Source organism: Rana temporaria, chromosome 1 (assembly GCF_905171775.1).
Source record: "Rana temporaria chromosome 1, aRanTem1.1, whole genome shotgun sequence".
Taxonomy (NCBI): Eukaryota; Metazoa; Chordata; class Amphibia; order Anura; family Ranidae; genus Rana; species Rana temporaria.
In genome coordinates, this window is record NC_053489.1 from 398029256 (window position 1) to 398040706 (window position 11451).

General features: G+C 42.9%; 1 protein-coding gene across 2 annotated transcripts in view; it reads left to right on the forward strand.

Moving 5' to 3' along the window:
- The first annotated feature begins 4166 nt into the window (after positions 1 to 4166).
- TMEM59L (transmembrane protein 59 like) overlaps positions 4167 to 11451 on the forward strand; it is a 101741-nt gene continuing 94456 nt past the window's right edge. The window contains exon 1 of one of the 2 annotated variants that reach the window (XM_040322914.1): positions 4167 to 4449. In XM_040322914.1, coding sequence (XP_040178848.1) covers positions 4285 to 4449 — 165 coding nt within the window. In that variant the 5' untranslated portion in view covers positions 4167 to 4284. The remainder of the gene's footprint in view (positions 4450 to 11451) is intronic. The other variant, XM_040322923.1, reaches the window with a different exon arrangement.

An 11451-nucleotide genomic window follows, 5' to 3' on the forward strand; every position in this document is an offset into this window, starting at 1 on the left:
CTCTTTTCTAACACCTCCCCATTAGGTTCTCCCCTCATCCTATCCATTTCTCCCGCAATACTCACGTTTTTTAACTACCTGCAGGGCCGATCCTCCCTATAGGCTTACTATGCAAGCCGCTTAGGGCCCCGCAAAGCTGCGAAGGGCCCCCCAAATTACTAGAGGCCCCGCCTGGTGAGAAGTCATTTTCGTCCCCTCACCCCGCTTCTAAACTCGCTGGCTGAGTCATTTCCAACAGCAGAACACCCCCTCCCCCCGCTTCTCAACTTTCTTTAATGTGACATGTCACTGTCGTCAGCGCCCCCCGCTTCACATTGTTAATGTGCCATGTCATTTTGCTTAGGGCCCCAGGAAGGTCAGGATCGGCACTGACTACCTGGTTCTGTTCCCATGATAATTTGCCCACCAAACTACTCTCTGTGACATTCTGCAATGGTATTATACTGGGGCTATAATGTTTGCGATGCTTAAAGTGTATCTCCACTTTTGTTGAGAAAAAACAATCTCCTCTAGGTGATCTATGTACATAACAAGGATTTTAGCAAACTTTGTTGCATATTCCTACCTGTTTCTGCTCTGAAGAAAATGTTTTTTGGATACTGAATCTGAATGGAGTGACATTTTCATTATTTTTCAGCTGATGCACTTGCAGCGTGCTAATGAGGAGAGTGCATTCCTTTAGAAGTGATTAACCCAGGGTTTGACAAATTTGCTTGGAATCTAGGAGCCAGCTAAAAAAGTTAGGAGCCAGAAAACGCGCCCCATCCCGCCAAGCTCGCTCGCAGAAGCAAACGCATACGTGAGTAGCGCCCGCATATGTAAATGGTATTCAAACCACACATGTGAGGTATCGCCGCGATTGGTAGAGTGAGAGCAATAATTCTAGCCCTAGACCTCCTCTGTAACTAAAAACATGCAACCTGTAGAATTTTTTAAACGTCGCCTAGGAGATTTTAAAGGGTAAAAGTTTGTCGCCATTCCACGAGCGTACGCAATTTTGAAGCGTGACATGTTGGGTATCAATTTACTTGGCGTAACATTATCTTTCACAATATAAAAAAAAATTGGGCTAACTTTACTGTTGTCTTATTTTTTTATTAAAAAAAGTGTATTTTTTCCCCCAAAAAGTGTGCTTGTAAGACCGCTGCGCAAATACGGTGTGACAGAAAGTATTGCAACGACCACCATTTTATTCTCTAGGGTGTTAGAATAAAAAATATATATAATGTTTGGGGGGTCTAATTAGAGGCAACGAGATGGCACATTAGAACTGCTGTTTTACTTGTAATGCCAACGGCCACCACAAGATGGATCCTGTGTCTCTGTGTGCCCCCACCTCCCCCGCCGCGCGATCGCGGCGGGCCCACGTCGGCCGGTAATTGAGGCTGCGGCTTTGCGACCTTCTGAAGGCCTAAGCTTCCTTCTGTGAAGGCCACAAAGCCGCAGACTTAATTACCGGCGGGCGCCAGGTCACGATTTCTGGTTGCAATTGCGACCGGGCGCCCGGATTTTTTCGAGCCCTGGATTAACCCTTTAGGACATCTGTAAAGCGCTGCGTAACTTGACGGCGCTATATAAGTACCTTAATAACAATAATAATCTCACCAAAAATGACATTTTAGTGCAGACTTCTGGGGAAAGCAAGCAGCCAATCACACAATCAGGAAAAAATCCAGGCGCCCGGATTCTAGCAAATGTATATACTATAATATTTTTTATTTTATTTGAAAGATTATTTCTAATGAAAAGTGGAGTTAACCTTTAAACTTATGAAGTTTGGGACTAGTTATGTTTATATTGTATGCTGTTGAACTTCAAACTTAAAAGTATCAATAAAAATATAAAGCAAGAAAAAAAATGACTATGCCTCTGCAGTCTGGCAGCACATTATAACACAGAAACAAATCAGGGAGCCACCTGCCAAAGCCTGTAATGAAGCATGATGCAGCTGCAGTCCCATGTCCCAAAAGATGCAAAGTAGGACTGAGGGCCAGTCCACACCACATGCAGTCCACTGCATTTTTTTCTGCATGAAAAATGCATAGAACGTAGGTTATATGGTTTTCAATGGAAAAAAGAAATGATCCTGGACTGCCGCACTCTCAGGCCCCGTACACACGACCGAGTTTCTCGGCAGAATTCAGCCAGAAACTCGATCGGAGCCGTATTCTGCCGAGAAACACGGTGGTGTGTACACTTTTGGCCGAGGAAGCCGACGAGGATCTCGTTGGGCCAAATAGAGAACATGTTCTCTATTTCCTCGTTAGTCAATGAGGAAACTTGGCTCGCCGAGATCCTCGGTGGCTTCACAAGGAACTCGACAAGCAAAACGATGTGTTTTGCCCGTCGAGTTCCTCAGACGTGTGTACGAGGCCTCATAGGCGATTTATTGAAACAAAATAAACAAAGGATAAAATCCAAAGCTGTATGACATCCAAAAATTCATGCAACACTGCAATCAATAGCTATGACTAAGCATCTATCCATGATGTGAAACATGTTAGCCTTTTGTCCCCTGTGTCCACTTTCTACTATTGATTGCAGTGTGCATGAATTTTTGGATGCCATACAGCTTTGGATTTTATCCTTTGTTTATTTTGTTTCAATAAATCAGAATGCGGCAGTCCAGTATCATTTCTTTTTTCCACGGATCAGCGCAGAGTCTGCACCTGTTAGTGCTACAGGGCGGGAGCACAGCATAGGTCGCAGGGCTTGGAGCGGTACTTTTTTTCCTATGTGGTTTTCAATGGCATAGTTTACACCAGTGCTTGAAGTTTCAGTGCATTCCAATTCCAGAGAAAAAAGTAGAACAGGCTGCATTTTTTCTGTACTGGAACGCTGTAAAAAGCATAAAAAATGCACTGGAACGCACATGTTCTTATTTAACCACTTAAGGACCACCTCCTGCACATATACGTCGGCAGAATGGCACGACTGGGCACATGTACGTACAGGTTGTCCTCTTTAAGTGCCCAGCCATGGGTCGCGGGCGTGCGGCCACGGCACGCGCCTGCGACCCGGTCCGAAGCTCCGTGACCGCAGGACCAGCGGACCCGATCGCTGCTGGAGTCCCGCGATCGGTCCCCTGAGCTGAAGAACGGGGAGAGCTGTGTGTACACACAGCTTCCCTGTTCTTCACTGTGGCGCCGTCATTGATCGTGTGTTCCCTTTTATAGGGAAACACAATCAATGACGTCACACCTACAGCCACACCCCCCTACAGTTAGAAACACAAATGAGGTCACACTAAACCCCTTCAGCGCCCCCTTGTGGTTAACTCCAAAACTGCAATTGTCATTTTCACAGTAAACAATGCATTTTTAATGCATTTTTTGCTGTGAAAATGACAATGGTCCCAAAAATGTGTCAAAATTGTCCGAAGTGTCCGCCATAATGTCACAGTCATGAAAAAAATCACTGATCGCCACCATTAGTAGTAAAAAAAGTTTTTTTTTTTATAAAAATGCAATAAAACTATCCCCTATTTGGTAAACGCATAAATTTTGCGCAAACCAATCGATAAACGCTTATTGCGATATTTTTACCAAAAATAGGTAGAATAATACGTATCGGCCTAAACTGAGGAAAATATCTTTTTTTTTATATTTTTGGGGGGATATTTATTATAGCAAAAAGTTATATTTTTGTTTATAGCGCAAAAAATAAAAACCGCAGAGGTGATCAAATACCACCAAAAGAAAGCTCTATTTGTGGGGAAAAAAAGGATGCCAATTTTGTTTGGGACGACCGCGCAATTGTCAGTTAAAGCGACGCAGTGCCGAATCGCAAAAACTGGCCAGGTCCTTTAGCTGCCTAAAGGTCTGGGTCTTAAGTGGTTAAAGTTAAGCAAAAAAGAAGGGGGAAATGCACTGGACTGCATCAAAAATGCACTGGAACGCATTAAAAACGTGCAAGAAGAAAAGCATCTGGAGCGCATCCAGACTGCGTTTCTATGGTGTGAAATGGCCCTTAGAAAACATATGTGAATAGGAAAGTGTAGAGCTCACAGCTATAACTAATATAAACTACTAATTGTGCTGATTATGTCCAGTATGCATTTTAGGTTCTTGTGCACTTCTATAGGATGTAACAGAAATAGCAGTCTGCATCAGTAGCAGAGTGCACCAGCCATCCTCGCTGTCGCTGCACTCAGCATTCCCCTCCTTCCCTCTCCCAGAGTCCTTTGCCCTAAACACATGACGTCAGAACAGCACTGACATTGCACAGCAGTTGCTTCTCACTGTATTTCACAGGCTGTGCCATCTATCCCTGGATCCCTGCAGGATGGGAGCCCCAGAACACTGTCGCTGTGACTACAGCCTTCTTTTATTGCTGCTTGTCATTGTGTCTGCAGTCAGTGCAGGGGATCTTTTTGATGCCCAGCTGGGAGACATCACCTCCTGCAGCCAGCAGTGTCAGTTCACCTTCAAGCACAAAAGCTCCAATGAAGTAAGTACCCTCAAATGTAAGCTGTGTGTGTGTGTGTGTGTTTGTGACAGTCAATAAAAAGCATCCAGTAATGTAATATGTATGTCTATATTTGCCTACGAAGATGTCACCCAGCATCCATGTTACTGCATCCTGCGTATATGATGCTTCCACGGCCCAACATCTGCTGATTTTATCATGACATCTGGGACATGTCATTTTACGATCGCGAATAACATGACGGTCACCGGTATGTGGCATTGTTTAAAGTAATTAGCAGGTGCAGCCCGAAGACAAAAACATTGGCTGTTGGAAAAGGTGGATGATGCATACTGCTTTTTGTGCTATTGTCATAGCACTGAATTAAGCCAAATAGCTTCCTTTCTTTTCTGTTGCTTCTCTCTCCTTCTCTCTCTTGGTGGGTGTGTAATTGCACATCCCTAGAGTGAATGTCACAGCAATCTCTCACTAGAGGAAACTGTTGGTATAATATATACGCCTAAAGAGATCCAACCTTGCTGCATGTAATGTGTTTCCTCATCATAAATATAACTGTATTACTGTAGTAGATTATTTGTTAAAAAAAAATAATGGATGCAAAAGATACAGTATGTAATTTTTTCGCATTATTATAAACTATAGCTTTATGATCCTGAATAATTACACAGCTAGAATAGATGTTCCCTGTGTAACTGCTTTTTAATAATTAGTTTTTTTATTTCTGATAAAAATATATACCTAATTTGAGCTTTGCTTCTAATTTATTTATGTGGCTTCCTGGCTTAAGGTGTTGTGCACTCATCAAGAACATTGTGTACTAAAACAGATTGCTTTAGGCCAAGATAAATGAACCTGTTTATGTAACTAGCTCAGCATGTGAAATCTTATATTTATTGCAACGTCATGTCATATTATCATTTATATATATTTATTATATACAGTGCCTTAAAAAAAGTATTCATAAAATGTTCCACATTTTGTCATGTTACAACCAAAATCATAAATGTATATTATTGGAATTTTATGTGATAGAACAACACAAAGTGGCACATAATTGCGACGTGGAAATAAAATAAATGGTTTTCAATTTTTTTCACAAATAAATACCTGAAAAGTGTGGCGTTCATTTGGATTCAGCCCCCTTTACTCTGATACCCCTAACTAAAATCTAGTGGAATCAATTGCCTTCAGAAGTCACCTAAATAGTAAATAAAGTCCACCTGTGTGTAATTTAATCTCAGTATGAATACAGCTGTGAAGCCCTCAGAGGTTTGTTAGAGAACCTTAGTGAACAAACAGCACCATGAAGGTCAAGGAACACACCAGACAGGCCAGGGATAAAGTTGTGGAGAGGTTTAAAGCAGGGTTAGGTTTTAAAAAAAATATCCCAAGCTTTCAATATCTTAAAAAGCACTGTTCAATCCATCATCTGAAAATGAAAAGAGTATATCACAACTGCAAACCTACCAAGACATTGCCGTCCACCTAAACTGACAGACTGGGTAGAAATAGACTTAAGAAACTTAACATTAATAAATCACCGGGCCCAGATGGCTTACAACCAAGGGTCCTTAAAGTGGAGGTTCACCCAAAAAATCAATTTTTAACATTAGATTGGGCCTAATTACGGGAAGCAGAATCGGGTGTTTTGATTAAAATCAATGCAGTACTTACCTTTTTTGAGATAGATGTTCTCCCGCCGCTTCCGGGTATGGGCTGCGGGACTGGACATTCCTATTTGATTGACAGCCTACCGTCGCATACAGCGCGTCACCAGTTTCCGAAAGTAGCCGAACATCGGTGCACAGGCGCCGTATAGCGCTGCACCGACGTTCGGGAACTCGTGACGTGCTGTATGCGACCGTCGGAAGGCTGTAAATCAAATAGGAACGCCCAGTCCCGAAGACCATACCCGGAAGTGGCGGGAGAACATCTATCTCAAAAAAGGTAAGTATTGCATTGATTTTAATCAAAACACCCGATTCTGCTTCCCGTAATTAGGCCCAATCTACTGTTAAATTTTTTTTTTCGGGTGAACTCCCGCTTTAAGGAACTTAGTCTAACGATTGCCAGACCATTGTTCCTAATTTTTACGCACAGTCAAATTCTGTAGTGTTGGCTGCTATTTTTTTTTATGTTTACTAGTAGCGCTGTGTTTTATATACTTTTGTATATAGTATTATTTTTGCATTCGTTGATCACTATCACTGCAGCCACTTTCCTCAGAGATTTATTAGATCAGGTTATACCATCATGGAAATCTTTGACTATAGGGCTCAACGTACCGTTAATATGGAGGGTTTCTTTTCCGTTATAGGGAACGATACTGAAATAGGGGGCATGTTCCAGAGACTGAAGAACATCATGGTCTCCGAACTGCATTTGCAGTGGGACATTGTCTTCCTACAACAATATGTTACCGAAAGCATGGTCCCCAGGAGTTGGAGGTGGGAGGTCCAACCCCAACAGGGAGACCTTTACCTGGATTCCTGGTATCATTACTTCAACAAAGCTGGCACTAAATTCCTAGGTTTTCTCATAACCCGGAAACAGGCCAGACTTTCGGTGCTTGACAGGGAAATTAGGGAACTGAAAGAAAAACTCTTGGATTTCAAAAATTCTACCGAGTATAACTCCCTGTCCTCCAATCTCCAGTCTTATCTGGAGAAGGAGGATAGGGATCAGAAAAATAAAAAGCACAAAAAATACTCCCGTGACGCGGGAGATTATAAGAACAGGGTTGTATTCAACTGGCAGAAATCATTGAATAGTACAGGTAACTCTGAGCATCCATCAGTGATGGACACCAGTGAGCCCCATCCAGGCGGCCACACTGTTAATCCTCCGCATTCTGGTCATGCATACCCTAAACCCCCGCCCCCACCCAGGGGATTACCTTCTAGGATGAGGCATCCTAGTTTTGACTCTCCTGTTAGAAACCACCCTAACACCCAGAACAGAAAAGGGGGTAGAGGTCGCTCTAGAGGGCGCGTGCCAGATCATAGAACCCCTGTCCACCAGAATCATGGTTACTTTGACTATGACTCACCTAGGAGGACTGATGATTATGCTACTCATCGTGAGCCTGCTCCATATCCTTACCATTATCCTCCTGTGTATACGTCCAACAGATTTCTACCCTTATTGGACACATACAATGGATTTTCTGGACATCAGAGACCACATGTTAATTATGATTACAATGGTCCTGATGACCACTCTGGCAATGATTTTCATCGGGACGGGAGAGGCCACAAAAGGCCTTCAGAGCAAAGAGAGGCAACCGGGGAGGTAAACGACATCAAAGGAAAAAAGAGAAAAGTACAGTAGGCCTAGGACTGTTTAACCTTAGTGGCAAGGAATTAACTAGGGACGAGATTGTAGTTTTGGATAAGGGTCTTAAGTTTGCCCCTCCACACAAACTGAGTAAATTTGACACCTTCATAGATGTCCACAAGTTTGTTCGCAAACTCAATATCCAAAGACACTTTATCTCTGAAGCTGCACCGCCTGTAGAGCGAGCTGCAACTTCGGGAACAGTCCACTCAGGCCTATCCAATCCCTCTCTTTTTAACCCTACTGTTCCAGTGTCTTCATCGGTTAATGTTTTCAGAGACTTGGTTCTCAAAGATCTTGAATCATTACCTGTCAAAAAGGTTTACACTCACCCTATACCTAGAGAAGGCTATTTATCCCTTTGTAATCGGAAGGACCTTATTGTACGTCCCGCCGACAAAGGGGGGGGGGGAATAGTCATTATGGACAAAAATAAATATATCACGGAGATGAATCGCATCCTTGATGACTCTGATACTTATCAAGTATTGCCCAATAACCCTACCAATTTCTTTAAACGAGATTTGGTCAAATTAGTTTCTAAAGGATTTGATTCCTGCATTTTGAATACTAAAGAAAGGGCTTATTTGGTACCCACCGCTCCCAGAATTCCAACTATATACCATCTACCAAAGATTCATAAAGATCCATTGAATCCACCAGGGAGACCGATTGTAAGTGGAATCGACTCGATCACATTGAGGATTGGTCGATACATCGATTTCTACTTACAACCTCTAGTCAAAACCACCCCTTCATACCTTAAGGACACCACCTCCACCATTAAATTACTGGAGAGTATTAAGGTTGAAGGTGACTATCTTCTTGCCACCGCTGACGTGGCGTCCCTGTACACCTGTATCCCCCAACAGCTTGGGGTTGAAGCGGTGAAGCATTTTTTGAATCGTGAGCACTCCATTGCTGACCCACAGAAGTAATTTTTGGTCGAATTGCTGGAATTTGCCACGACACCATATTATTTCTGGTTCGACAATAGATTCTTCCTTCAAAGACGTGGCGTGGCTATGGGGGCCAAGTTTGCCCCGAGCCTCGCCAACCTCTTCATGGCCAAGTGGGAGGAGGACGTCGTCTATTATGAGAGACCATCTTCTCTTATACTTTGGGAAAGATATATAGACGACGTCCTCCTCCTGTGGGATGGTCCACGGGAAACATTGGAAGAATATTTTCTTGTTCTGAACAATAATGACCGAGGCATTTCCTTCACTCACGAGTGCAGTCCTATCAAGATAACGTTTTTAGACCTAGAAATTGCACTTGAATCAAGGCAGTTCAAATTTAAAACCCATTTTGAAACCACTGACAGGCTTTATCCCCACAGATAACTGTCATCATAGGTCATGGTTAAACTCGGTTCCACGCAGTCAGTTTTTGCGCCTACGGAGAAACTGCACGGACGACGATACCTACTTCTCACAGGCATCCATGCTCAGGGGGAGGTTTATTGAGAAGGGATATGATGCATCATCTGTGGACTCGGAGTTACAAGTGGCATTAATTGAACGAAATTCCTTGTTGAGTGACAGAACACCTTGTGAACCAGACCAGTCCTACACATTTTCAATGATGACCTCTTATTTCAATCAACATAGGGATGTCAAAACTATTATTGACAAACATTGGGATATACTCAAGAATGATAAAGTTTTGGGCCCTAACTTACCCGAACGTGCCAAAGCCATATTTAAAGGGGCACCTACGTTGAGAAACAGTATTGCTCCCAACGTGGTTGACCCCCCTGGCCGTCCATCATTCTTTCAGGATATGAAGGGCTATTTTCCATGCAAGAAATGTAGTGTTTGTCTCCATAACACTAATGGGAGGTCCAAAACTTTGGAATTTGGATCTCGCAGTACAGGTCGCCAATACCCGATTAAATCATTCTGTACATGTGCGACAACGCACGTAGTTTATCTCATCGCCTGCCCATGCGGTAAGCAATATGTTGGTCGCACCATACGTGCATTTTCCGTACGGGTAGGTGAACATGTCAGTAAAATCTTAGGTGGTTGTACCAAACATACAGTCCCGAGACATTATAGAGAATGCCATCATCGGAATCCTAAGGGTACACAGTTTTTAATCATTGACAAGTTTGTACCACCATGGAGAGGTGGAGCTAAGACGAGGGGTGTTTCCAGGCTTGAAGCATACTGGATTTATGAGTTACGCACGTATGTCCCACATGGACTTAATGTCGAGTGGGACATTAATGCGTTTATCAATCAATCATGATGTTATTATTGTTCCTTCATACCTGGTTGTGGCTCCGTCATCTCCCTTCTTGTCTAAATTTGTCCATAAGATCATCATTTTTCTCATGGTATATTGCCTGCGGCATTGACTTTCATCATGAAAGTATTTTTATTATTAATTTTTATACCAATTTTCATATTTGTATATTTTTATATTTATAGATTATTGCCATATATGGCACTGATTCCACAGTGCTCTTAATATAGTTTCTGGCGATTTTTTAATATAGTTGGAATTGTGGACATTTACCGGTATCAGTCCGTACTGAATCATTAATTTGTATCTTTATTGTAATTTTAATTTTTTATTATTATATTCACCCCTTAGCCCACTTGTTTATAACTTTCGTGTGGGCATCATTCACGATTGTAGGCCGGGCTGGATTATGCCTAAGAGACGTGCTGTTTACACCCCTCTCTCTGCTATCTGGCCCTCCCCTTCTGTGATATGCCTATAGCGCAACTCGCCTTGCTGACATGCAAGACGTTTCTCGTTTGGCTTGACGACGTGCGTTGCGCTCCAGCTCTCTCACTGTTGGGAGGCTTGGAGCGCACGCCGACGTCACTTCCTATTGTTTGGCCTATTGACGTCCGTCGTATAGTGCGTTCCGGCTCTCCCCTAGTGCGGGACTTGGAGCGCACGCCGACGTGACGTCCGCTCGGATAACACACTGATGGCCCAGATGCCTCATTGGCCTGGTTCGTGCTGACGCAATTGTTTTCCTTAGCCTGTGATGAGGCTTGGAACGCACGCTGCCGCCGCCATCTTGGTTACTAATCGGGCCTTTGATTTTTATCCTGCTTCCAGCTGGAGCCACAATTAAGGTAGGGGGTTTATTTTCTATATATTTGGGCTTCTGGAACAGTGGGTCAGTACCCCAGATGACGATCGTTGGATCGAAACGCGTCAGGACCCGCTGACCCCACTGTTCACCATTATACATGCCTGTATCTTCATGTGATATGTGAGTGTGATCATTTTACTTTTTTATCATCAGTAAAAAGTTTTTATACAGTATCACACTATGTCCATTTTCCTTTTTCTTGAATATCATGCTCTGAACCCCCGGATTCACTATTGGTGAGCCTTTCTGCTCATTTGTGCTGAATATTGCTCCTTTTTGGTCCGTGTTCCTGTGGTTTCACCTACACTGCAACAATATTGGAAACATCCTCCCATATCGCTCAAGTCTTCTGAGGCCAGGACATCGATACCATTAAGCTCTTTTGACCTATTAGGTATACACCTATTTAGGTCCACAACATCTGATAAGCCTCTGATTTATCTTGGTGGTGGATTACCTGTTCAGTACTCATCACACTTTCCCTCCAGCACTGAGTTGCTTTTTTGTTGGATCACGAACACTGAACTTTTGATATTGAATTTTGATATCTCATTATTTTCAATCAT